Here is a 27,897-nt window from a genome sequence, read left to right on the forward strand (position 1 = left end):
GAGACATGTTCCAGTTTTAGATTTGAAAGGGCAGGTGTGGGATTTTGAGTTGGCAAATCATTTGTCACCTCTAGAAGGGTGGCGACGAATCTATACTCCTACACAGCAATTCTGCAGCGTAGCCCCAGCTGTGTGGTTTACACACAAAAGATGTTTTCCCTACAATACCAGCATCAGGGTTTTCAGGTCTGATGCTTCTGGATTTTGCTTCTTAGCATAAACTTTTCTTCTCACAAATAAAAACGAATAATCTTTTAGAAGTGAGTACTCTGAAGTTTATTTTCGTAGATGAAGAATTTGATACTAAATTATTATTAATCAATTGTGCAGCTTAACCCAACTTCAACCTCAATCGTGTACCAAAAGCAACGTCATCTCAAATTTTTACCGCCTGACAAATGAAAAATTTATTGACGTGAAAGAATTGTAAAACAGTATAATCAAAGAATACAAAGTAGATGGGTTTTTGCTAATAAAGCCCAACACTTTCGGGTTGATTTAACCAATTTTCTGTTAAAAATAATCATGGGGAGGTAGAGATATATATCTACATAACGATTGAAGATGAGGCTTTGATTATTTCGGTTGTAAATTTTGTACCCTTGGAAAGCCTCAATAATAACAATAATCACTACTACATGATTATTTGGTCTAACGATATTCAATCTTCACTTAATTGAAGTAGATTTTGAGTTCAAATATCAAGGACGACAATTCTTGATAAAAGCCATCAATAATGAAAATCATTTATTTGGATTGGATTCGGTTAAATCTTGCGAATATAGGAATCAAATAAACAATGTGGCTTTCAACATAGGTCTTCTTTTTCAACAAGTGACCAAAAATTTGGAAAAAAAAGGAACGGTTTAAAGTCGGTTATACCAGGCTTGAAAATTCCCGCGAATGCCCAACTTTGAAGAATACCAAACCTTGCCTCCCACAACTCCCCAGTCTCTCTCCTCTCCCAAGCAAAGCATTTAAACCTCTTATATCAACCCACCAAACAATGTCCCAATCACATCTTCACCATTCTAATCTCATTTCATTCTTCAACTCTCGTTTCTCTGTCTCGAAATGGAATCTGAACAAGCCGCCACAGCTGCTAGCACCACCCGATTGAGCCCTTTCAAGTACTCGAATCGGGTGCTCTTGAAAACCATCTTGGAGAGAAGGGAGTTGATTGGTGAGAGGGTTGTGATTGGAGGATGGGTGAAGTCCTCCAAGGAGGTCAGGAAAGAGCCGGTGCCACATATAGCTGGGGATTATGTGTCGGATGAACCCGAACCAAGGTCAGACGTCAGCTGCATCGAAATTCTTCAGTCTCGGATACCTTTTTTACGAACAATTGTCAACGTCTTAGGCGGAGGAAGTGGTGATCATTATCCATATACGGATAAGTTGGAAACATCGATTCATAAGTCCCCGCCGCCTTCCACTGTCTTCTTGAAAGTCGGCGATGGTTCTTGCGTTGCAAGCCTTCAGGTAAATACGAGCAATAATATTTGTACCATCTCAACTGATGATACTTGTACCGTATCTCTAATAGAGGTGCGTGACACACAAAATTTAGAGGTGGTATAGATAATTTTGCTACTTGGAGTAGTTAACTAGCTTTTTTTATGAATTTTATTTGGCAATGGTGAAATTTATGTGGCACTATTTTATTATATTTGATGTTTCTCAGGTTGTTATTGAATCCTCCCTGGCTCCCCCATGCCAGCTCTTGCATACTGGAACTTGCATCATAGTGGAAGGCTTGCTGCAGAAGTCTTTGGTACTACAAGGCAAATACGTTATAGAGCTGAAAGTGGATAAAGTTCATCACATCGGAACAGTAGAATATAGCAAGTATCCATTATCGAAAAAACGTGTTTCTCTAGATAAACTAAGGGAGTTTTGCCACATTAGACCGCGGACAACTACGGTAATTTGCATCTCCCATTGTTATTTGGTTGTGTTTCTTCAATTTTTGGTATCTGTTTTGAAAGTAAGTGTTTGACATATATAATTCATTTAGATTTTTTGGTCATGACAAAGGGCGCATACAATTGATATACAGTGTTGGTTTATTTTCTAAGTTTTTGACGTCTACTGATTCCCTAATGCAATATGACATGTTCCAAATTATTTTAGGTGCAATCTGTCATGCGAATCCGCAATGCCCTGGAGTTTGCAGCTCACACATTTTGTCAAAACCATGGTTTTCTTTCGGTGCACGTACCCATTATAACAACTACAGACGGCAAAGGATCCAGTGAAAAATTCCATGTCACTAGCCATTTCGCAGCAGCAGGTGAAAAGGAGGAGCCTACGAAAGCCGTTGTTGAAATAGACGTTGTTAGCATAGATGTTATCAAGGCTGCAGTAAAAGAGAAAAGTAATTTACTAGAGGAACTCAAGAGGAGCGACAGCAATAAGGAAGCAGTAGCTGCTGCAACGCAGGACTTAAAGAAAGCAAATGAGTTAGCATCACAATTGGAAGCAAGAGAGAAATCAAAACCGAAAACTTCTCAGAAGGTTGACAATGTTAAATCTTCTGAGGGTTACTTCTCTAGCCCAACTTATCTAACCTCTTCTGGCCGGATGCATCTGGAGAGCTACGCTTGCGCCTTTGGAAATGTGTACTCATTCGGGCCACGATTTCAAGCAGGGAAAGGAGAGTCCCCAAAACATACTGCAGAAATGTGGATGATTGAAGTTGAATTGGCATTTTCAGAATTAGAGGTACAAGTTAATGTTTTTTGGCATGACTGAATTTGTGCGCATTTTTTTAAAATTTTCTTCTGGAGCTTGCAGGAAGCAATCGACTGTGCAGGTGACTTTTTCAAGTCCCTCTGCAAATGGGTAGTGGAAAATTGTTCGGAAGATATGAAATTCCTTTCTCAGCGAATCGACAAAACCAGAACTGAACGTCTTCAGTCAATGGTTTTGAGTACATTTGAAAGAGTTTCCTACACTGAAGCTTTAGATGCTTTAAAGAAGGTTTGATTGTATAATTAACATTCCCATTGAGTATAATTCTGACAACTATGTCTTTTTCCAGCAACATTATTTACGGAAGTTTATTGATTTTAACCTGCCAGGTTACAGAAAAGACAAAGGACACAAAGTTCGAGTGGGGTGCTGCACTAACTGAAGCGGATCTAAGGTATGCATATGAACATTGTGGTAAGTAATCTAAATTGGCCAATATCTCAATTGAGGTTCCTAACCTTTTCTTTTTCATGCATTACAGTTATTTGGCTGATGAGATCTACAAGAAGCCTGTAATTGTATACAATTATCCAAAAGAAACCAAGCCATTTTATGTCCGGGTTAACGATGATGGAAAAACAGTTGCAGCATTTGATATGGTTGTTCCAAAGGTAAGCTCATACTTGCACTTTAAGAAACCATGAGAAACCTTTTATCGAAGCTTCCCCATCCCTATAAAAATCCAAATTAATCAAATACTGGTTTCGATGCTGAAAAAGGCTTATTTTTCGCAGGCTGGGAGGTTAATTTCTGGTAGCCAAAATGAGGAGCGCATCAACGTTCTAACTACAAGGTACTCATTTGCATTAATCGTCTTATATAATAGCCAAAAACTCAAAAGGTTGTTCTTGCCTTCTTTTGGACATGGAAATTAATAAATAAATCTCATATTTTGGTGTTTCTTGTTTGCAGGGTTAAGGAATTGGGATTGGCAGCACAGCAGTACGAATGGTACTTGGATCTTCGCCGGCATGGAACCGTGAAGCACTCGGGATTCAATTTTGAGTTTGATCATATGGTTCTGTTTGCCACTGGCCTGAATGATGTAAGGGATGTCATCCCCTTTCCCAGAAGCCGTGGCAAAGCCAACTACTAGTTTACTTTGAGTACAAATTAGGACGTAAAGGACCCAAATGGTGAAAAATTGTATACATACATTGATGAAAAACATATGATTTCATACATGTAAATGAATGAGGAGATTTGTAATTGGGATGCAACATGCAAGCCTTGTAAAAATTTGTGCGTTCTTTCTTTGAAATTTGAATGACTTGGCACCAAAATATGGAATTCCATTAGCTTTAAAGGACAATTCAACGAAGAAAATTATGCACAAATAGATTATAGAATTGGTTATAAACTTTTAGTCATGAACATAACAAAACAGATAATAAACTCTAAATAAAACACGGTTTAGTACCCCTTTATTGCGCAATAGTACATCTTCCTTTCGGAGTATTGTATACTAGGAGTACAAAATTTATGGATAAACTATAGCCATTACATTATTTTCATCCACGGCCTGCAGGGTATTGTTTGCATCAAGAGGGAAGAAAAATGGATAGAGCTCATATCTAACATAGCAGCTACTATACAAAACTCTACATCCCTTTCTGTTGTTGCAAAAAGTTGGGAAATTTCCCACTGCAATGGACAAGCACTGAGCGCAGCCTAGCTGAGGCAAGTCCCTTGTGCACTGCACTAGGGCATATAGTGTCACAAATGGTGATAGCTTTGTCTGACCTTTCCCAAGCCCTCCACTCTTCGGCACAACAGCTTGTGCCCTAATCTTATCCGCCAGAGCTCCTAGTTCCTTGTTAAAGTTCTCGGGGTCGGTCACATTATTAACATTGTAGTAAAATATACCATAAGATGTGTCAACTTCCCCAATGAAGCTCTTGTCACTGTACCTCAAGAAGCAATAATCATACCAAATTCGTACGTCGGCTTGGTTCGGACAGCGCTGGCGAATTTGCTTTGCGGCATCTTGGATGCAAGTTGAGCAGTCTTTGGTGCCCACAACGTCACCTCTGCATTGAGCCAGGCCATAGACTTGGTCTTCGTTCATCCCATAGGAGGTAGCCAAAAAACCGGTTGAGGCAGTTTTTGGAACCAATTCAGCCAACAAGCTATCGATATTTTGTGATATTTGAGTGCCATTACTTATTTTAGTGCTATCCTTGTTGCAAAAATCTCCCAAGGGATCTTGAGATTCTGCAATGCAAATGCACAAAACAAGCAAATAGAGAAGAATATGGTATAAAAAGCTCGTAATCTTCATATTTTGGCTCACCTAGAATGCATGGGATGAAGATAGATTTGTGAGGTGGTTGTTTATACAACAAGCAGTTTAGTGGAGATGGAAGTGGGTGTGGGGAAGCCATTGCAAATTAAGCAGACATTTTTGACTTTGATGGGACACTCCACTATATTACCAACGACTGGAAAATTAGAAGGATAAAAATGTTAGGTATTGGCTTATTTCTTCTAGAAGGAGAATAGATTTCTTGGCACCTCTCTTTTGTTCAAGTCAATCGACAGAACTCAATACCTGCACATATAGTGAGCTTAGCACCACATTATTATGGTATATTTTCTGACTGAAATGAATATTTAAATTATTTCGATTTTTAACTTTTCGTGTTTTTATTATAACATATATAATAGAAAAAATATGTTACTCTCACATTACAATTCGTAAACGAATACACACAAAATAAAAAAGTACTTAGGCCATCTCCAACCAACCTGGCTAAAAATTGGAGAACCGGCCAGTGGGCTAGCCAAGAGCAGCTAGCCTTATAGGCCAGCCCAAACACATGCTACTGACGTCATGCTGACGTCAAATTACTGTTTGATATTTTTACCTTTTTTTTTTAAGATGACATTTAAAAAAAAATTCTAATTTTTTTCCTATAAATACCTAAGAGTTGTAAACATTTCAAGTTTAAGTGTGATTATGTAAATCCTAGATTAGATTGGATTCTAGTTATCTTTTCCTATTGTATCTTGTATTCCTTGGGGAAGAAGGAATATTTTCTCTCATTTTACTACTATAAATAAAGGCACAATGTAGGAGGGATAACAACACACATATTCCCCTACAATTCTACAAACACATCTCTCTCTCTTCTCCTTGTCGCCAGCCCTCTCTCTCCTTGTCAGATAAAATAGACCACAACACTAAGCCATTTCTACCCCATTTCTCACATCATTTTCACAATTTCATACTATCTTATCTCATTTTACTTCAATTCTTCACCAATTTTTCACATCATTCTCATTACATAAAGATAAGAAATCCAGAGGATTATTAATTTAGCTACAAATGACACTCAAAATATGTCCGAAAATCTTATTTTAATATGATATTTTAATTCAATTAAAACAATAAATTATTGAGGGGGCTAAAAAATAGCCCCTTTCGGATGAAGATATGTTTTTTGTCAAATAGGCTATTTTTTGGCCTATGATTTTTTGGCCCTTTCGGTTGGAGATGATATAAAATATGACTTGATACTATTTATTAAAAAATAATTTCTTGCAAAGTTATAAGGCTAAACATGACCTTTTGATCCCTTTTTGATTGAAGATGACTTTAGTTGATCGATCTCATATCCATTCAATTTATTTTATATTCATGATTTTTCTGATTCTAAATAAGTAAATCAACGTTTAGATTCTTTTGGATAAAATCAAATACTTATATTATTATCATTATTATTATTTTCATGCAAAATAATATCTGATCATGGTCAACTTTTTGGGCTGACATTTCTGATTTGACTTCTCAACTACAAGTTGCTTGCCTCATTATAGTCTTCTCCTCGAGTCAACTGGTGAACAGCCAGAAAGGTATAAGTTGACAAAAGAAAACACTCTGCAAAGAGCTGTAGCTCGAGGGATATGTGTCAAAATTTTCAATTTGACGTGTGACATTAGACTAATAGAATGGTCCAGATCTATAAAGTGCTTGTAAATGCAGGATATACAAATGTAGAGACTTAAAATTCATAATTCGATTAGTTAAGAATATTATCTTTATACTCTAAAAATCTAAATTTGATTTCACCTTCTTTAATGCGGCTTATTAAATAAAAATAAACTTCCTTACATGATTATATATCAGTCGCTCTATTTAAAAAATTCAATGTTTGGTGTATCTTTACTTGCCCTTTTCCTTAATTTGACGCAACAAGACACATGTAGTTCCCATTTCTCACTTTATCACTTCAAATCTGTGGTTACAAGGAGTACAGCAAAAGATTGGCACCAATCACATGTATTATTAATCTACGGTTGATTTAAACGAATAAACTGAATTGATTGTGTAAGATTTGTCCTTGGGATACGCCTTAATTCCTCCTTCTAAGCATCGTAAAGAGTACAATTTCTTCAAACTATATAATTATGTAGTATGTGCCATAACAAAATATGAAACAAGCAAAGTATTAAGCATGGTAAGCCATACTTCTTCAATTAATTTGAATATGACACTGTCACGTAAGCTGTAAATTTATAAACTATAAACTCATTAATCACAGTATATAAATTGGTAACACTATGTGACGGTCTTAACGTGACATTCATCTTATGATCGACATAATGATTCTTTGTTATCATCAAATAAGACCACATGCTATCATAATGTCCAAATATTATCCCAATAAACAATAGCAGTAACCACATAACCGACACAACCATGTCAATTAATTATAGCTTAATTTGTATATGCATGCAAATAAAAGCCATTTATGGTCACCATTCACCCATAAAGGGTAGGATAATACTTTGTGTTTACTCTCTCTATTGTTTTATTAATATCTGTTTTTGTCCAAGAAAAAAGATATTATAGTTAAAATGTTTCATTTTTTTTTATAATTATTTAAAAATTTAAATCAAATTAAAGATTTTTAGTCATTCATACGTAACAAATACATTCTCACAAAAAATTTAGCTATCAAAGTCATTGATTTTGTTCAGTAAATGACTAAACAGTTAATCAAATAGATAGTTACGATTATAACTTTAGGATAATGCATGTGTCTCGCTCATGGAGAGATTTACTTGTCCACTACTTACAATTAACAAACATTTATTGTCCGAAGATCATAATCGAAATTGTTCACTCTTTGTCACCCTCTAAAGATCATATATGCAAAAGTTATTCAATTTAAAGATCTTTTAGCCATTTATATGCATAAAATAAATGAACGGGATCACTTGTGTGTCAATCTTCCAAGGAAAATGAAAAATTACATATTATATATAACAATATATATATATATAATTTATTTAAATATAAACAAACCAAATCCTATTTTGATCGGATCATTCCATACCGGACCAGACCGGAATAGGGTTATATACATTCTAAGGTTCTTCATGAGGATGTTAATTGTTGCCAAAACCGTTGATTGGTTTCACATGTATGGATAACTAACTGATCTTCAAATTGAATGATTTGTTTGCAAATGTGATTTTTAGATATGATAAAGAGAATAAATTGTTCTTATTATGATTATTGGACGGTAAAGATTTGTTAATCATAAGTGGGATGACAAGTAAGTGCCACATGGGAGTAGAGATGGCAAATTAACGCATTGGCTTGTTATGGGTACCCGTTAAAACCCATTTGATTTTATATCAGCATAATATAGAGGAGATATCAGTAATGGTGATGATGATGCAAGGTGAAATCAAATTAAATAGGTCATAATAAGTGTCGATTAACAATCTAATGAGTTAATTTGTTACCTCTACATAAGAGGACACAAGCACTTCCCATGACTTTAATATACTAAAAATATGCTAATTGCAACTAAGTGGACAGGTGAACGGAAGTATTGTCTCATGGAAAAGAACTTTCAAACGCATGAGATGCTATGGTGACGACACCTAAATCTAGTATCACATTGTTAATTATATTAAGGGTAAATTATACAAATTTACCACAATTACGGATCAAATCACAATCTTATACCTCATATTTTAAAAATTACAATGTCATATATCACCTTACAAATTTGTTGCAATGTCAGATCTTCGTTAATTTGTTTGTTCATTTCTCTGTTAAATGCTAACATGAGGTGAGGCCTACTCCTTCGCCCAACTAGATAAAAACATTAATTAAATATTAATAAATTGTGGTACCCACCTTCTACAAACCCATCATCCTCACCCTTCTTCCCTAGTCCATCCGTCTCCCCCTCCTTCCTTCCTTCAGAGCAGTTCCACCGGAGGTGGACTTGCCCAGCACCCTGTCCAAAACACAGGCCAGCACCCTGTCCAAAACCTTCAGCCCGCAAAACAGCCTGGCACCCAGGCCAAGCCAGGCAACAGACCAGCCCATTTCAGACAGACCTAAAAGCCGGCCTATTTGGCTGGCGTGTGCACAACACTCGCAACTGGGCGCGAGTAGGAGATAAGGTTTCAGGTGGTGGGGCCCGCTTCTCAGGCCACTTGCGTTTACCCGGATGAGGGCTACGTGGCCCTTCTCAGAGTCGTTGGATGTCCAATGGTAAAAAAAATTTAAATTTGACTTTTAAAATGGACCGTCCGATCACAGATCAATGGTCCACGTTTTTTTCACCAAACAAAAAAGGCCCAACGGTCAGAATTTTAACCGTTGGCCACGTGGCAGCTGGTTGGCTGTTGGATTTGATTATTTTTCAAATCCAACGGTCCAAATTAATTACAACATTAAAATTTATTAAAAATTAATTAAAAATTGTGAAATTTTTTTTAAAAAATATAGAAAAATTTTAAAAAATTAATTTTTTTTCTATAAATACCTAACCCTTATCTTCCACCTTACACCACATTTCAATATTTTCTACACTTTCTACATTTGAATATTTTGTACACTTTGAGAGAAAAAAAATGACTTCGTGGAAGCTCATTGAAGATGTTACGTTGTGTGAATGTTGGGTTCATACTACTCATGACCCGATTACGGGTAATGAGATGGATAAGCGAGAAATGTGGAGTAAAATTACGAAATTGTTTTGCGATGTACATGGAAAAGATGCCAGATCTAGTCAAGGTCTTCAAGGTCGTTGGAAAAAAATCAACGCATCCTTTACTTGTTGGAAAAATGCCATCTCTCATGCTTCTGGTAATCTGCCCACTGGGACAAGTTTAGCGGATCAGGTAACAATATTTTTATTTATTTATATGCATTCCACCCACATCAATATTTTAATTTATTTAATTTCTTATGTAATTTTTATGCATACCACGCCCATCAATATTTTAATTTATTTATTTGTGTTACACCTGTATTTTTTAATACTATCTTATCCCACATTTTTATAGACACTACAAGCACAAGCATTCTACAATGCAAAGAACCGTAACAAATCATTCAACAAATGGGAATGTTGGCAAATTGTCAAAGATTGCCCTACATACAAAATTGTGGCAATCGGTCCAGAAGTTGTCATGCACGGTATGGGTCTACACAGTTCGCCAGAAGCAGACACGGCCGAACAAGAAGCCAACACATTTGAAGACACGGAAGGGACGCCTGAAGAAGTGCCGGAGACCCAACTGACTCGTCAGTCCCTCAGGCCTCAAGGTAAAAAGGCATCAAAGAAAAAAGGTAGTTCTTCCAAAAATGACTACACTAAATATATGGAGGAACTTGCTCGCCAAGGTGAACTGAACATGGCATGGGAAAAGGCTAGAGATGAGGAAAAAGCTATTGCTATAGCAGCAATAATAGCAGTTACTGAGGCTCGTGATGCGACAGCTGAGAGACAAAGAGAAATAGTTAATCGAGAGAACGAGATGATTAGAGAAACACTTCATCGAGAGAATGAGATGCTTAGAGAAAAAATGATGGCTCAAGCAGATCGTGACATTATGAAAAGTCTCTAGTAGGACTGTCTTCGAATTCAAAATATTTTTGGACATCTATAAAAAAAAAGATGTTGTGCGAAGGAGGCGTGCAAGAGATGCCAAAACAAGTCAAAGGGGTTCCAGCTACAGAAATCCTAGCAACCAAGATCGTAGCACCGCATATCCTAACTCCACAGACTTTGTTAATTTCGTATTTATTTGTACTACTTTATTTAATTTGTTATGTAATTTCTTAACATTTTTAGAACTTTATTTAATTTCTTATGTAATTTTTTATTTATTTTTAGAACTTTATTTAATTTCTTATGTAATTTTTGTACTTTATTTAAATATTTGAATAAGATTACAAAAACTCACCAAATAAACATTTAAAAAAAAACACCAAAAAAAATTACATAACCTCACCATATAAACTTAAAAAAAAAAACACACTAAAATAAGATTACTTAAAAAACAATACACTTTATTCTTCAACCAGAAGTCTTATTTTAATTATCTTCGCCTTCGTGCAATCCCCACTGGTGGTCAATCAAGTCATTCTGGCTGGTTATGTACCAGTATGGCTCTTGCAATGAAGTGTACCGTTGAACGATCAATTCATTGTAACGTCCATCCCGTTCCAACGGCTCGTGTTGCACGGGATCTTCGGTCCGGTCATGAGCACAGTAGATTTGTGTTCTTAAGTTGTTCATTGGATCCAGCTTGTATTCATCGACAACATCATAATCATACTCGTCTTCAACAATCATGTTGTAGAGAATAATACAAGTCATCATGATGGATCGAAGAGCCTCGACATCAAACATTCTAGCTGCAGCCCTGACAATCGCCCAACGAGCTTGCAGGATACCAAAACAACGCTCGACATCCTTCCTACACCCTTTTTGACACTTTGCGAAGTGTTTTTCTTTTTCACTCTATAGATGTGGCACTGTTTTGAAAAATGTTGACCACCTTGGGTAAATACCATTTGCAAGGTAGTATGGTCCCTCGTATTTATTACCATTAACCCAATATGTGCATCTCAGCCCATTTCCTTGTTGCAATTCGTCAAACACTGGAGATTGGGTAAGGACATTTAGGTCATTCTGAGCTCCTGGAACACCAAAAAAAACATGTTAAATCCATGTATCAAAAGAAGCCACCGCTTCCAAAATGATGTTTTTGGCTTCTTTTCTGTCGCCATAAGCTCCTTGCCACGCACTTGGACAGTTTTTCCATGTCCAGTGCATGCAGTCGATGCTTCCAATCATGCCACGGAAGCCTCGCATCTCACCCTTCCTCAGAAGCCTTCGCATGTCCCCTGGCGTGGGTTTCCGAAGGAACTCATTGGTGTAGAGGGCTTCAAGTACAGAGCAAAACCGCATTAGGGACTCCAGAACTGTTGTTTTTCTCATCCTTACGATCTTATCCACTTGATCTGCAGATGCTCCATATGCAAGCATTCGCAAGGCAGCCGTAATTTTTTGCTCAGGAAGAAGACCTAGAACATGAAAAGCATCCTCTTTTTGCACAAAATATGGATCATGGTTGCAAACAACATTCATGATTTTATCGAACAAACTTCGTTGCATTCTAAAACGACGTTTAAAAACATGATCAGGGAAAACGCTGTTGGGAATAAAATAATCTTCCAAGAGATCTTTACCTTGTATTTCCTTTCTTCTATCAATGTTTGCTGCACGTCTGGGTTTGGCTATCTGACCCACAGCTTCCATGATACTGCAGGAATGTGAGGCCCTCCGCCTTCTATGGTGATCATCCTCATCTTCCTCCATTGCGAAGGCCTCATCTCCACCTCCACCTTCGTCAAGATTGACCAATTCTTCCTGTTGTGCCAACAACCTTTTCTGCTGCTCTTGCAATTGTTTATACATTCTCCTTGAAGAAGACATTGTAAGAACTCAAGATTTGAAAACGATAAAGAAGAATTTTGAGCTAAAAAAAAGGATTGAATTTAGTGTGAGGATGGAAGTAGGGATGTAGGGTTTATATAGACAAAAAAAAGAGAAGATAAGGTTCTAGACAATGCCACGTGGCACTACATGATTGGTTGAAAATCTTACCGAAATATTGGCTAAATTACTGTAAACAGGAAGTGACACGTGGTGTGTTGGGATCGGTTGAAAATCTTATCAGAAATCTATCTACAAAATAGTACGTTCGGATAATGACACGTGACGTGACAAGATTGGTTGAAAATCTTATCGAAATCTTGCCTAAATTATTGTAAACAGGAAGTGACACGTGGGTTGTTGGAATTGGTTGAAAATCTTAGTGGAAATCTATTCACAAAATAGTACGTTCGGATAATGACACGTGGCGTGACGAGATTGGTTAAAAATCCTATCCGAAATTAAAACTATTTTTTTAATTTATTATTTTATAAAAAAAATTATTTAATATTTTACATAGACTGGGTGCCAGCGCATTTTGTAGGGGTGGAGATCGTTTGTGCCAGCGCATTTTTAGATTGGGTGCCAGCACATTTTTTTTGGGGTGGAGATGCTTTGGCCTATTACTGTTCATTATGGTATATTACTGTTCACTGAAGTGGATAAATGGGTTAGGTGCTGGCGCAAAGTCTTTAGGGGTGAAGTTGCTCTCACCACCAAAGCCACAACCCACTCGCCCACTGCCGCCCTCACTCGCCAATTGCCTCATATTCGTCAACCCATGTCCAAGACTAGGCTCACCCACCGCCATTTATCCTCCCTCTTTCCCTTCCCCCTTCCTTCACTGTCACATCCCGGCCCGGAGGGGACCACTTCCCTGGCCCGCTCCACCACCGTAGCACGATATTGTTCGCTTTGGGCCCCGACCATGCCCTCACGGTTTTGTTTCTGAGAACTCACACAAGAACTTCCCGATGGGTCACCCATCCTGGGAATGCTCTCGTGCGCTACTCGCTTAACTTCGGAGTTCCCATGGAACCCAAAGCCAGTGAGCTCCCAAAAGGCCTCGTGCTAGGTAGGGATGGGAATATACATATAAGGATCACTTCCCCTGGGTGATGTGGGATGTCACAATCCACCCCCCTTAGGGGCTCGACGTCCTCGTCGGCACACCACGGCCAGGGTTAGGCTTTGATACCAAATGTCACATCCCGGCCCGGGGGGGACCACTTCCCGGGCCCGCTCCACCACCGTAGCACGATATTGTCCGCTTTGGGCCCCGACCATGCCCTCACGGTTTTGTTTTTAAGAACTCACACGAGAACTTCCCGATGGGTCACCCATCCTGGGAATGCTCTCGTGTGCTACTCGCTTAACTTCGGAGTTCCCATGGAACCTGAAGCCAGTGAGCTCCCAAAAGGCCTCGTGCTAGGTAGGGATGAGAATATACATATAAGGATCACTTCTCCTGGGCGATGTGGGATGTCACATTCACCACCAAAACCACAACCCACTCCCCCACACAGTGGTTCTCCACTCTCCTCCTCCCTCGCCCAAAAAAGATAAAATTTTGACAGAAAGAAAAATCCAAAAAAGAGGGCACAGTGAGTTCTCCAAGTCAAGCACAAGTGGTTCACCACTCTCAATCTTCATATTCGCCATCAACGACTTAACCGACCGGATTCTACTGTTGCTTCCTCCCTCCCCCTGCACCTCAACGTCGGCTCCTAAACCCGATCCGTACGATTCTCCTTCGGCCGCCTGACCTTCCCCATCTCTGTCTCGCCGTGCCGTTGCAGACATTGGAGGTGCCTTCGACTGAAAAGTCGAGAACGCCCACCATGTTCTACAAGAGTCGGGCGTGCCTAACTCAGTCTTGGGCTAGGAGCAGGTCGAGTTCCACTCAGTGGCTCGAGGGAATAGCACGTTTTTGAGAAAGAAAGGTGGCTCGGGGGAAAAACATGTCAATGACAACAATGTTCTCGCCTATGGAGAGGACAGTGAAGGTTCATCGTTAGGGATTAGAGTGGAATGTGGTGGAGAAGGAGGAGCTCCATGGGAGGGAGGTGGAGATGGAGGAGGAGAATGAAGGAAATAGTGGTCTTGGAGAAGAAAGGAGGCGACATCATTGGAAAGGATTGGGAGAAAGACGAGAAAGAGAAATGAATTGGGAGAGATTTTTTACCTTTTTAATATTTAATTAATTTTTTAATCCAGTTAGGCAAGAGAAAGGGTCATGTGTCTATCATGTCAGCAGTTAATAGATAAATTGACAAATTTTTTAACGAATGTTTAACATTGCAACAATTTGGAAGTTAATGTATGACATTGCAATGTTTAAAAAGTAAGATATGAATTGCAGTTCGACTCATAATTGAAGTAGTTTTATGAATTTTTCCTTATAAATTGAAACACATGACATCTTGTAATCAACTTAAAACACCATCATCGTGGATTGTTTTTGGCAGATAAGTTTCTCTCACTCAGCAAAGTCAAGGGCAAACCCTGAAATTCAACGTATAAAAAAAGAGTAATGCTAGGGAGATTAAATTTGTAAACAAAATTTGCAAATTAAATGATAGACATAAACGCGTTTATCAACGCTTAAGTAACAGTTCAACCATCAACTTCAATGTCATTTTGTTTACAAATTTAGCCTACATAACATTACTCATTTTTTAATGGGTAATACCAGGGAGTCTACAAAATTTTGAAAACTCAATGACTTGGAACTTGATGATTGAATTAATACTTAGGATAATGCTAGAGAGACTAAATTTGCAAACAAAATTTGCAAACTAAATGACATGGAAGTTGATGGTTGGATTATTACTTAACCGTTGATAAACATGCTCATTTTTATTAATAACACATTATTTAATTTATAAATTTTATCTACAAATTTAATTTTCTTAGTATTACCCCTTAAGAAATATCTATTAACACCGAAAAGAGAGGGGAAAAAAAATCACCAAAGTTTTATTAACCCGCCAATTACGCAGCATTGTCCAGAGCTAATTTCAAGCACTACAAAACTAACCCGAACTTCCACGCGTAGACACAAAAAAACACCTTTCCTTTCCAAAAAAAGGTCCAAGCAATTCAGTCCGAAGAATACTCGCAGAGAGAGACAGACCCAATGGAGGAAGGGCTCGGCGGAGAGGAGTACTTGTTCAAGGTGGTGCTGATAGGCGACTCGGCGGTGGGCAAGTCGAACCTCCTCTCGCGGTTCGCCCGCAACGAGTTCGACCCCAACAACAAGGCCACAATTGGGGTCGAGTTTCTGACCCAGGAGTTGGAAATCGACGGAAAAATGATCAAGGCTCAGATCTGGGACACCGCCGGCCAAGAGCGCTTCAGGGCCGTCACCTCTGCTTACTACAGAGGCGCTGTCGGCGCCCTGATTGTGTACGACATCAGTAGGAAGACCACCTTTGAGAGCGTCAAGCGCTGGCTCGATGAGCTCACTAGTAAGTTTTTGCATGACCCCTTTGTTAAACATTTTTCTGTTTGGTTGGTGAGAAACCTTTGGTTAAAGATTGGTAATTTTGTTTGGTTGATGCTATGAGTTTTCATTAGCAGAGGGTGATTGTTTTAGCTGTGTTTATCTTTACCAGTAAGTTTTTGCTTACCCCTTTTGTTATGGTTGAGTTTTTTCTGTTTGGTTGGTGAGAAAATGTAGGAAAAGGAAGAGTTACTAGTGGGTTTTGTAAGATATGGTTGTCTACTTATCTTTGGTCAATGAAATTTTGGAGGCCATATTTGGTTTATTGTATTTCCACTAATCTTTTAGCCCAATTGGTCTAGTTCTGATTATACATTGTGCTAGTAGAGTAAAGGAATGGCAATTTGTTTTTGTATAATGGGAATAGAAATCTTCTAATTACTGGGGAACATGTTCTTCTTCCCAGAAATGGGTGTACTGAGAAAAAGGGCAGACTTTTATGGGTGTGGTAATAATAGTTTGTGTTGCATTTTTGATTCTTCGTTTCCTGGTAATATTGTTCCTTAATTTTTGAGTTTGTGCAGCACATTTCAACAGTTTGATTGCCACTTTAAACAACTTTGTGCAGATATGAGAAACCCCAAATGAAATGCTACTGATTTTGTGGTTGGCATGTGGTGGCAGTGTGAATTGGGAATGTGTTGTATATATATGTGGTCTTCTTAGGGAGCAAAACTTGGATATTATTGCTGTTGAACATTTATTAGGTTAGGTAAAGCATTTATGTTTCAATTCAGGGTGTTGTGATTTGTGGATTGCTGAACATGGGAGCATTTTTGCTCACCACTATTTATTGTGGTGTATGCTCACCATCTTATTTATCACCGTTAGATGAGTTTGAATTTCAAGATTCGTGTAGTAGATAAACACAAATCTCAAAATTCAAACTCCTCTAATGGTGATAAATAGGATGGTGAGCATACACCACATAAATGGTGGTGAGCAAAAGGTTTGTTTATTCAAATTGAAAGCCAACTACTTCCAAGTTATTCAACATTGTTTCATTAATGTTAGAACTTTATACCTACCTTGGAACCGGGCCCCAACTTGGGCCATAAGTGTAGCTTTTGTTGCACCGGTTGCAGGCTGGCCCCAACATGGGAGTTTGTTTTTGGCTTGCTGAAGCCTGGTTGGTTCCGATTTAGGTTTTTCCTTTTGCCCTCAGGCCCTAGTGGACCCGATAAAAGAAAATAGACATACATTAGAACGCTTATGTTTCGAAGTTCTTCAAATTGTACAATGTACTTGACATGATTTAGTGCAGCATAAGGAATTGATTGAATGCATATTTTATTCTGTTCCGCAGCCAATGTTTCTTACAGAAATATTCCCCCTAACAAATATGAACCGTAGAAGTTTTGTTTGTTTACATAATCGATGTAACTTAGAGTAATTCAGTGGCTTATACTTTGGACTCATTAAGTTGCTTATAGAACTTGTTGTTTTTACCCCTTAGTTTGCTGTTTTTGTTCAACTTTTTAGGTAGGTATTTGGTAATTTCATTAGTATTCACAATCTTCTGATCATTTTGACATTCATATTCATATTTCTTATTTTATCGAGGTCAGACTGTTAATGCTTAATTGAATGATTACGCAGCTCATTGTGAAACAACCGTAGCAAGGATGTTGGTAGGAAACAAATGTGATTTGGAGGATATTAGGGCTGTGAGCATGGAAGATGGCAAAAGCCTGGCTGAGGAAGAAGGGCTATTCTTCATGGAGACTTCTGCGCTTAATTCCACCAACGTTCAAACCGCTTTTGAGATAGTTATCCGGGAGATTTACAACAATGTCAGCAGGAAAGTCCTAAATTCTGATTCCTACAAGGCCGAGTTGTCTGTAAACCGAGTAAGCCTGGTGAAAAACGGGGCAGACTCGAAAGGCAGGATGAATCTCTCTTGTTGTGGTGGATGATCTCTATTTCCTTCGGTTTTACGTTTTACTTTATAGTGTTCTTTTTACCCCACGCATGCCATTCAAAAACCTGTGATTGGGGATTAGCTATATTAAGAAGACTATTTTCATAGTTTTCTTAAATTTCAAGTTCTTATTTCTGTGTTGTGTTGTGAATCCTGAGATTTCATTCACAAGTATGAAAAGAAGCATGCATTACATATCCTACCTTTGTGGAAAACACCAATATAATTCTTCCACCATCTGATTTTTTGGCGCAGTTTTGGATTTTTTTGAGGATTTTGTTTAGCTTTGGTTGGGTTGTATTATTATTTTAATTTATTGGAGGCCATCGGACCCACTGGGCTGTATCATCTTCAAATTAAACTATTTAAATTACAAGATTGCAAAATAGAAAAAAATCATTAAGAAGCTTTATCTATAGAGACAAAAACACAAAGTACATTTCATAAGATTCAATCAAAACTTTAAATTGATTTTAAATTAGTAAAAATAATTTTTGCAAGTTTAGTTTCGCAATTTTGCAAGACTAGTCTCAAAATTCTATGCACTTTTGCAAGACCAGTTTCAAAATTCAAATGCTTCTACAAGATCAGTTTTAAAATTTCAACAGTTCTGCATGATCGGTTTTAAAATTCTAGCACTTACGCATGATCAATTTTCAAAATTTTTTGCACTTCTCAAGTTTAGTTCAAAATTCTAACACTTCTGCAAAATTAGTTTCAAAACTTGTAGCACTTATGCATGGTAAGTTTCAAAATTTCAGTATTTCTGTAAGATCAATTTCAAAATTCTTGCACTTTTGCAAGATTTGTTTCAAAATTCTTGCCTTCAAATCAATCAAAACATCAAATATAAATTGTAACATCCGACATTGCCCATGGGAGTGATCCTTAAATGTATATTCTCATCCCTACTTTGGACGAGGCCTTTTGGAAGCTCACTGGATTCGGGTTCCGTAGGAACTCCAAAGTTAAGCGAGAAGGGGGCTTGAGCAATCCCATGATGGGTGACCCACTGGGAAGTTGCTCGTGAGTTCCCAAAAACAAAACCGTGAGGGAATGGTAAGCCCAAAGCGAACAATATTGTGCTACGGTGGTGGAGCGGGCCGGGGAAGTGATCCGCCTCGGGTCGGGATGTGACAAATTGGTATTAAAGCCTAACCTGATCGTGTGTGTGCTGACGAGGACGTCGGGCACCTAAGGGGGATGGATTGTAACATTTGTCATCGCCCAGGGGAGTGATTCTTAAATGTATATTCCCATCCCTACCTAGCACGAGGTTTTTTGGGAGCTCACTGGTTTCGGGTTCCGTAGGAACTCCGAAGTTAAGCGAGAAGGGGGTTAGAGCAATCTCATGAAGGGTGACCCACTGGCAAGTTGCTCGTGAGTTCCCAAAAACAAAAAACCGTGAGGGAATGGTAAGCCCAAAGCGGACAATATTGTGCTACGGTGGTGGAGCGGGCCTGGGAAGTGATCCACCCCGGGCGGGGATGTGACAAATTGGTATTAGAGCCTAACCTGGTCGCGTGTGTGCCGACGAAGACGTCGGGCCCCTAAGGGGGGTGGATTGTAACATCTGTCATCGCCCAGGGGAATGATCCTTAAATGTATATTCCCATCCCTACCTAGCACGAGGCCTTTTGGGAGCTCACTGGTTTCGGGTTCCGTAGGAACTCCGAAGTTAAGCGAGAAGGGGGTTAGAGCAATCTCATGAAGGGTGACCCACTAGGAAGTTGCTCGTGAGTTCCCAAAAACAAAACCGTGAGGGAATGGTAAGCCCAAAACGGACAATATCGTGCTACGGTGGTGGAGCGGGTTCAGGAAGTGATCCACCCAGGGCCGGGATATGACATAAATACTATAAAAAAAATACTAAAATCAAAAACAAAAAATTGTTCTTCGAAAAGAAAAAGGACACTCATAAATCTAGGAAATAATTTAAAGAAGAAGACAAGGAGGGAGAAAGAGAGAAGTATGAGTAAGAAATAAAAGAAGTGATCCACCCAGGGCCGGGATGTGACATAAATACTATAAAAAAAAATACTAAAATCAAAAACAAAAAATTGTTCTTCGAAAAGAAAAAGGACACTCATAAATCTAGGAAATAATTTAAAGAAGAAGACAAGGAGGGAGAAAGAGAGAAGTATGAGTAAGAAATAAAAGAGAATGGCAAAGGAGGAGAGATTGAAAGAGAGAAAGATCGAAAAAAGAGGAGTGAGGGATAAATGGACAAAGGAGGAGGAAGAGAGAGAGAGAAAAGAACGAAGAAGAAAAATGAGGAAATAGAAAGAAACTATACAAATGAGTTGATAGAGACTATTTTTCCATTATAGAGGAGTAAAATTGTAAATGAAAAAATAATTAAAAAATAATCATGACATTACTCGCCACATGAATGAGTATTGTCCCTATCTAAAATAAATAAAAAAGGGTAAATTACATTTTACCCCCTTAAGTTTGGGGTCGATTTCAATTTTTTACAACATCTTTAAAACATTTCAATTTCATACGTTTACTTATCATTTTATTTCAATTTCATACATCTGTCATAAAATCCATTAAGTAAACCATTAAGTGATGACGTGGCAAATATTGGATCCACATTTATGTTAACGTGACTGCCAAATTTGCGCCGCGTGGCAATTTTTTTTTAATTTTTTTTATGCATTTAAAATATAATAATTTACTCTACTTAAAAAAATAAAATAAAACCCAAAAACCCATCTTCCTCTCGACCCACCTCCTTCTCCTCCACTTTCTTCACCTCCCCTCCCCGCCCATCCAAAAACCCATCCCATCCCATCCCACCCCACCCCACCCCACCCACCTATTTCCAGTGACCTCCTCCATCTCTTTCTCTTCCTCCTTCTCTCATTCTAACCTTGAATTGGCGTCGATCAGACCCACGAGATGTAGCCAACAGCAACATCGGAAGGGAATTTTGGTATTTGACATTTGAAGGAGTGCTGTTCTGCTGCAAAAAAATATGGGTTTTTTGGGGTTTTGGGTAGGGTGGGGGCGGGGCCCGGGGGGGGTGTTGGGCGGGTTGCGGGGGAGGTGGGGGTGGGGTGGGGTGGGATGGGGTGGGTTTTTGGATGGGAGGAGAGATGAAGAGAGTGGAGAAGAGGGAGGTGGGTCGGGGGAAGATGGGTTTCTAGGTTTGATTATTTTTTTTTTAAGTAGGGTAAATTATTATATTTTAAATGCATAAAAAATTATCTTTTTACCACATGACACAAATTTGGCAGCCACGTTAGTAAAAATGTGGATCCCATATTTGTCACTTCATCACTTAACGGATTTTCTAATAGAGGTAAGAAATTGAAATCAACCCCAAATTGGAGGGGGTAAAATGTAATTTACCTAATAAAAAAGCTTGGTTTCTCTCCAAAATAGTCTTATAATTTGGATGTATGTGTAATTGTAAGCTTTAACTGTAGAGACAAAAACACAAAATACATTTGATAGAAGTCCACTAGTTTTGAATCATTCAAGGAGAGACAAAACTGCAAACTGACACCATCTATAAAAACTTCAAACTGATTTTAGATCCGTAAAAATTAATTTATGCACTTCTACAAGATAAATTTCTTAATTCATGCACTTCGCCAAGACCAATTTAAAAAACTTATGCACTTTTGCAAGATCAGTTTCACAATTCATGCAGTTATGCAAGATCAGTTTCAAATTTTTCTGCACTTCTACAAGATTAGTTTCAATATTCCAACACTTACAGAAGAATAGTTTCAAAATTTTTTAGCACTATTGCAAGATCTTTTTCAAAATTCTAGCATTTTTGACAAGATCAGTTTTAAAATTCTTGCTCTTTTGCAATATTAGTTAAAAAAAAAAAAAATTCATGCATGCAAATCAATCAAAACCTCAAAATCAAATCTTTCAAAAAATACTAAATTAGAAAACCAAAAATCTCAATTGTTCTTAGAAAAGAAAAAAAAACTCATAAGTTTAGGGAACAATATGAACTGATTCTGCAATTGTTGTCCATATCATATGGGCCACTAATAATCCTCCTATCGGTGAATTGATTCGAGCTTGCCGTTCAATGTTACTGCATGACTGAAAGTGTAATATTCATCATATCTATCGTGAAAATTAATTTTGTTGCTGATGAGTTAGCCAACCTAAGCCTCTCCCATCCCTTGAGTACGATCTATTTTGAGCAAGCTCCATCTTCTTATAAGCAATTATTATTAACCGATATTTCTGGGGTCTCTCGACCTCACAACATTATTTTGTTGTTCCTCTATTGTTGGGCTTTTAGCTCCTGTATGTAACAAAAAAAACAATCATTATATACTTGGATGGATGCAAATATTATTGGGAGAGTAGGCGTGTTTAGGATTGGATCAAAAACAACGCTTTCAATTTCCGTTCCAAAATTTCCAAATCGGATAACAATTTTCAAATTCGGAATTTTCAGCTTATTTGGAAATTTCGGAATTGGAGTAATCTCGTAAATTTCAGAACATAATTTAGAAACTCATATATTTGATAAGTTTTTTAATAGGAATGTGATATCCACACATCCCATTTTACTTCTCACACACCCCTTGATAATTTATGTCCGTTAACCTTCTTTAATTCATCCGATCTGACGCCGAAAATTAAAAAGGTGTGTGAGAAGTAAAATGGGATATGGATATCACACCCGTTTTTAATATTCTCTAACTTTTCCGTACATGCAATTTATTGTTCTTTCTTAATATTTGGTATATGCTTATGCATAAATTCAATGAATAAAATGTATCCAAAAACTAACAATAAAATACAAAAATTGATTACAAAATATATAATTTGAAGTAATAAATATAAAATATCGTAAGCATTGGAATTCTCGAACTTCTAATTGCATCCCAATTTCCATTCTAATTTTTCAGAAAACATTCGGATTTGTAACCTTCGGGTTCGGATTTAGAAATTTTACTGTTGGAATCAGAAATGCCATTCCAACTTACAATTCAAACTCGGGATCTCTTATGCAAGTTTAAATCAACTAAATTACAAACTCTTCCAATTGGTCAATGATTTTTTTGTTATATTCAGAGAAATATAGTCAATATCAGAAACAAGGTACAATCTATCAAAATAAATTTATCTGTACATGCAAAACAAGCTAAAAGAAATTAAAAAGTATTCGGGAGGACATTTCCCATCTACAAGAAGACCTATTTTGTAAACTCAAATAAATTTAAGAGCAACAAAAATGAAAAAATGGCCTGTAATTACCACTACTAACTTGAAACAACGGATTGCATCGCATAGATTACGGGGATGTGAGTTCTCTAAGGCTTCCTCAAGGCGGATGCGGCACCCATGACAACAGCCAAGACAATGCCAAGACCGGCTCCGAGGGAAGCACCCACGGCTGCAGATGTAAGAGAATTTGACTTGGCTTGAGAATCACGTCGCATGGCGATTGCACGCTCTCGTGCCACTTCCACCAAAAGCCTATCTCTTGCAAGTTCCTTCAAATTGAAAAAAAATTTAGTACTCGTGAATAAATTTAGTAGATAAAATGGTATTTACACCACTACCACACCCGTCCACAGAAGCATATATGACAGTGAAACAGTACGCAACAAATCTTGAGAGCAGCAAAACCCCATTGCAAATTAGGAATGGTGAAAAGTTTGTTTACCTGCAATCCAGCTTCCTCGTGGCTACGAAGCACATGATGGACTACTTGACGAAGAGAGTTGACACCCTCAACTGGGAGAATGATTTCTTTCTTCTGGAAAGGCCGCTTAACAAAATTGATGGGAGCAAACAATAAGCTTTGAGCACCCATCCTTCCATCAGCATCTCCAGTGGTTGCACCCCATGACAAATTAGTGCTTGCAGCACTTGGCATGACATATGGACAGGAATTGATAACGGCAGTGGTACTTGGAGATGCTTGGTATGACTGGACAACATCATCAATTGCTGCTTTCTGCTGATGAGCACTGACAGAAAATTTGTTTGTTACGGCAAGGACCCAAGGAATTCCCAGAGATTTTGCTTCATCCAGCAGAAGTGTAAGGGCTGGCTTTTGCTGCGATCCATTTGAGAGATTTAAGTGTGGTATTCTGTGAGACAGGTTATGAACAAGAACAATCAAGTCGGTCTTCTGATTCAAATCACGAATTCCTGTCCGTAGTTCATCTCTGAAACGGGTGGCCTCCAAATTCAGCTCCTGCAACCCAAATTCGAGAAGTGTGACAATAAATCATGAGAAAGTATAAAATAAACCATGCCAACGGGGAAATTCTCTATCATGGAAGGAGAAAGTACCTGTAAATTTACTCCTGCTGAATCACAGAAGTATAAACCCCGAGAAATACCTTCTTGGGCGTTAGTTTCTGGAAGCAGATTTTCAATATTGGTAATATTGGTAATATTGGTAATTTTGCCTTGGGATAACATTGCCTTAAAAAGGGAAGTCTTTCCGGCTCCCTACATGGGCAATAAATCATGTGAGTAACTACATGAAATAAATATATAAGACAACCTTTTTTTGACCAAGAATTAAAGCATCAATACCTCAAGACCAAGTAATCGCACCCTGCGAGTTCTCACATGGACCTCTTTAGAGACTGTGGTAAAGTCACTGGTACAAAATATAAAAAATTCACTTAAGCCTTCAGAACGTATGGACTTTTCCTCATCAAATGGTCCTGAAGTGTGCTCCCTATTAAGATTAGCTGTGTTGGAATCAATAGAAGAAAACACACACATCATTGAATCTGCTTCCATCTGATATTTTGGTGGCTGTTTCAATGGAGCTCCAACTAAGACCCGCAATTTTTGTAGTTCCAGCTTTTCCCCATAATTTGAAGAATAAGTTGGGGTTGAAGGAAAGGATTCCACTGTTGTTGAACACCTAAATGATGATACAATGTTACACAAATATAAATAATTGACTGCATAAAGATTACAGTCATCGGTGGAGGTTGTAATACAGTTACACAGAACAGTACCAGTTACCATTCACTTGGGCATGCACAAGCGTACAAAGATGCAATCCAAAACCAGTGATATCAACTTTTAAGGGCTCTCCATTCTTCTCGCCAGGTATTCTATTCCATCCAAGAGGAGCAACTGAAGTAGCTGTCCGAATAACTGGAGACTCAACAATATGCCCAAGCTCCACAGTTCCTGCAACTGCAAGACCAAGCCACTGCTGTAGATGTGGAAACTGCTGTAGTTGCTCTATGGCTGGAAAAGGTGACGTATCGTCTTTCATGCACAGGTCATAGATTCTGCAAGGCAAAAAGGTCAAATCAAGTAAGAAATGGAAGAAAAGTTACAAGGACTAAGTAAAGACATGAGATTGCATTTTCAAACTAGATGCCGAATCCCACATTCAATGCGGAAGAAATTCAAACTAGATGCCCTGACCAAACCACACTACACCTTGTCTCATTCCTGGATGTAAATTTACATCATTTGTTATATTCATGTGTTAAGTGCTTGGTCACTGACACAGGTCAAAATGTGATTTGCTATTTGTAAGGATTATTTCGTAAGGAAAGCAAGAAGATAAACAAAAGGCAAACATAACCTATATGTATTAGTTAAACACAATCCTTCAAACCAGTGTCACACCACCAATATGGGAAGAAAAGATATTGCAGCAGGTCGACAAAAAATCGGATAAACAAGAGATAAATTTTGTAAGGTAGAATCATTTGTTACCTCTGGAACCGAAACCTATATGACTTCATTGAATGTGATTGAAATCGTTCCCTCAGTTCTGCAATAACAGATCTGACCTGAAAATGTCTTAGCCCTAATCATGTCACGAGTAGTGTCTATTTGTATTTCAATCAGTTTAACTCCCCTTTTAACCCTTGAATAAGGCATTACCAGTTTCTGGATTGATTCTACATTTTAGTCTGTTTTTATGCCTAATACTGTTTGTTATTCTTAAATTTTCCATTTTGTAGTTGTATAAGTTTTCCATAGGCTTCGATCATCTCCCCAATAAACCCAGAGCCTCATTTTCTCCTGCTAAGCAAAAGAAAATCAAGGAGGCCTGCAACTTCGTATGCAGTCCGCCACTGCAAATCAGTCTGGAAACTGGAAAATTCAAAGGTAAAACACACCAATATCTTTGATTTTGGTCTCTACTGCACAGTTTGACAGACAAATGATAAACCTAACACATGCATGCTCTGATTTCCTTGGTAGGTCATATTTTTCACTTTCTGGATGTGCAAAGTTTGGATAGTACACATCACCGGGCCAAACCTTTCTCAGGTAAGGAATTACATCGCGTTTGTTGAAAATATTTGCTTCCTTTCCTCTGATGTATGTATATGCATGATGTATGTGTGTGATTTTAGATTGTAATGTATCACAAATTTGTGGCATGAAAATTGATATTTGTAGACTTACCCTTTATTTTTTGGCTGTGATGGGGGAAAGGAAAATAAAATTTCAAAGATTGATACTTTTATGTGATTTCTTGGCTCTTTTTTTCATATGATTTTCATTGTATGTGTGCCAGTGTATGTCTCTTCTTGAAAAATGCATGTTGAAAATGGGAGAATTTTGGACATTGACATGTTTAGAAGTCAGGTTTTCTGAATGAAGATACTCTTATGATTTGTTTGTAATTTGTTTTGCAAATGGGTAGGAATGTCATTCTAAAAGGATATTGGCAGGAGGGGGTGGAATGTCATTCTAAGATATATATATCAGCAGCAAGGGTGTGGAAGCTCACACGCTCAGATTTCAACGCGTTTCGAAGGTGGAAATGACAAGAATGTGCAGTGTGGACCTCCAATTTCTAGTGCTATGATGCATGAGGACTGCCAAAGTGAGAATACTGGTTAGTTGTCATCAAGCAGCCCTTGTAGATGTGTATTTTGTTTATATATTGCTAGTTTAACCATTAGTACGTTTGACTTGGGGATACAAGCTTGGATATGTTATATTTTGTTGTATATAGAGAATCCCGGGTATGTCCAGCATAGGATAACATGTATTTTTTGGTTTAACATTTGGATGGGTTGTATTGTTAGGTTGCATGAATCGGTCTTAGCCGAGAACATGGGTTATGTAATATATTAACTTCACTATTTTAGTGCTAATGTTGATTTATGTTTAGTTTGTAATGGATGATTTGTAAGTTTCTAAATTTAGGTGGAAATTAGGTTCTATGAGCAACCTGATGATTTCCATGTTTAAATAAAAATATCCAATTATGCCACAAATTTTTAATTGTGCTGGAGTTTTATTGTATTTATTAAAATATAATAGTGGCACAATTTTAAAGTTGTGCCCTTGCTTTAACATTTATACAGCAATCTGAGCCTTTAAAATAGCAATTGTGCCCATCTTACACCATACATTCAGTAGCCTTTATTAGAGGTAAGACACAATAAGGGTTGTATTTGTGCTTAGCTTTGGGCACAAAACATCATATTGTGTGCTATAAGTAATGGTGACGCCCATAGAGGGCACAGATACAAACTTAGTTGCTGCACTGTTGCTATTGGTCTATGAGCACAAATGTTGGTGCTTTTTGGCCTCAAAAGGCATATATAATTTTTTGTGTGCAGTGCTCATTTTTTTTGTAGTGATAAACCCAATAGTTTCTCTAATTAAAGATGATTGCATATTGTAGTTAGGTCAGTTGATTAGGATAATGCGTTTAGTTTTTAACACCCGAGTTCAAATCCTTGACCACATAAATTAAAATCAAATCCTTGTCCACATAAAATAGAATAGTTTTAACCATGGTTGTGTAAAACAAAATATGACTAATCAAATTTGTGTAAACTGAGAAACTTCATGAAGGCTTCGTATGGGTTCTTTGCCAGCCGTGAAGTTAAGGGCAAAGGTTGTTTTTACATAGGAATGATGTGCCAAATTGCATGCGCTGGCTTGTGGCATGGGTTGAAAGAGATGGATACACACTCTATATCATTTAGTGGCACAACCACACCGACAAG

At 37.9% G+C, this 27,897-nt stretch overlaps 4 protein-coding genes and 1 long non-coding RNA gene across 5 annotated transcripts; 3 read left to right on the forward strand and 2 right to left on the reverse strand.

Moving 5' to 3' along the window:
• Nucleotides 1-946: 946 nt before the first annotated feature.
• On the forward strand, nt 947-4,015 carry LOC103927093 (asparagine--tRNA ligase, cytoplasmic 2-like). The gene is made up of 8 exons (XM_009335990.3): nt 947-1,482; nt 1,685-1,924; nt 2,134-2,724; nt 2,797-2,982; nt 3,084-3,148; nt 3,236-3,365; nt 3,489-3,547; nt 3,667-4,015. The coding sequence occupies exons 1-8, from the start codon at nt 1,075-1,077 to the stop codon at nt 3,848-3,850; spliced, it is 1,863 nt and encodes a 620-aa protein (XP_009334265.1). The 5' UTR covers nt 947-1,074; the 3' UTR covers nt 3,851-4,015.
• Nucleotides 4,016-4,145: 130 nt separating this feature from the next.
• On the reverse strand, nt 4,146-5,096 carry LOC103961369 (cysteine-rich repeat secretory protein 55). Its single transcript, XM_009373912.3, has one exon. The coding sequence runs from the start codon at nt 5,033-5,035 to the stop codon at nt 4,235-4,237; it is 801 nt and encodes a 266-aa protein (XP_009372187.2). The 5' UTR covers nt 5,036-5,096; the 3' UTR covers nt 4,146-4,234.
• A 10,438-nt stretch (nt 5,097-15,534) lies between these two features.
• LOC103927090 (ras-related protein RABA5c-like) lies at nt 15,535-18,135 on the forward strand. Its single transcript, XM_009335987.3, has 2 exons — nt 15,535-15,982; nt 17,617-18,135. Exons 1-2 carry the CDS (start codon nt 15,652-15,654, stop codon nt 17,931-17,933), a joined length of 648 nt encoding a protein of 215 aa, XP_009334262.2. The 5' UTR covers nt 15,535-15,651; the 3' UTR covers nt 17,934-18,135.
• A 4,835-nt stretch (nt 18,136-22,970) lies between these two features.
• LOC103927115 lies at nt 22,971-25,720 on the reverse strand. Its single transcript, XM_048573772.1, has 6 exons — nt 25,634-25,720; nt 24,916-25,197; nt 24,479-24,818; nt 24,230-24,391; nt 23,595-24,131; nt 22,971-23,421 (listed from the first exon to the last, which is right to left on the reverse strand). Exons 1-6 carry the CDS (start codon nt 25,660-25,662, stop codon nt 23,239-23,241), a joined length of 1,533 nt encoding a protein of 510 aa, XP_048429729.1. The 5' UTR covers nt 25,663-25,720; the 3' UTR covers nt 22,971-23,238.
• A 149-nt stretch (nt 25,721-25,869) lies between these two features.
• On the forward strand, nt 25,870-27,057 carry LOC103927089. Its single transcript, XR_664148.3, has 3 exons — nt 25,870-26,032; nt 26,129-26,197; nt 26,577-27,057. It is a non-coding gene; the product is annotated as an uncharacterized LOC103927089 (long non-coding RNA).
• Nucleotides 27,058-27,897: the final 840 nt, after the last annotated feature.

Source organism: the organism of the source record quoted next, unplaced genomic scaffold (assembly GCF_019419815.1).
Source record: "Pyrus x bretschneideri cultivar Hongxiangsu unplaced genomic scaffold, Pyrus_bretschneideri_v1 Contig7, whole genome shotgun sequence".
NCBI classification, from domain to species: domain Eukaryota; kingdom Viridiplantae; phylum Streptophyta; class Magnoliopsida; order Rosales; family Rosaceae; genus Pyrus; species Pyrus x bretschneideri.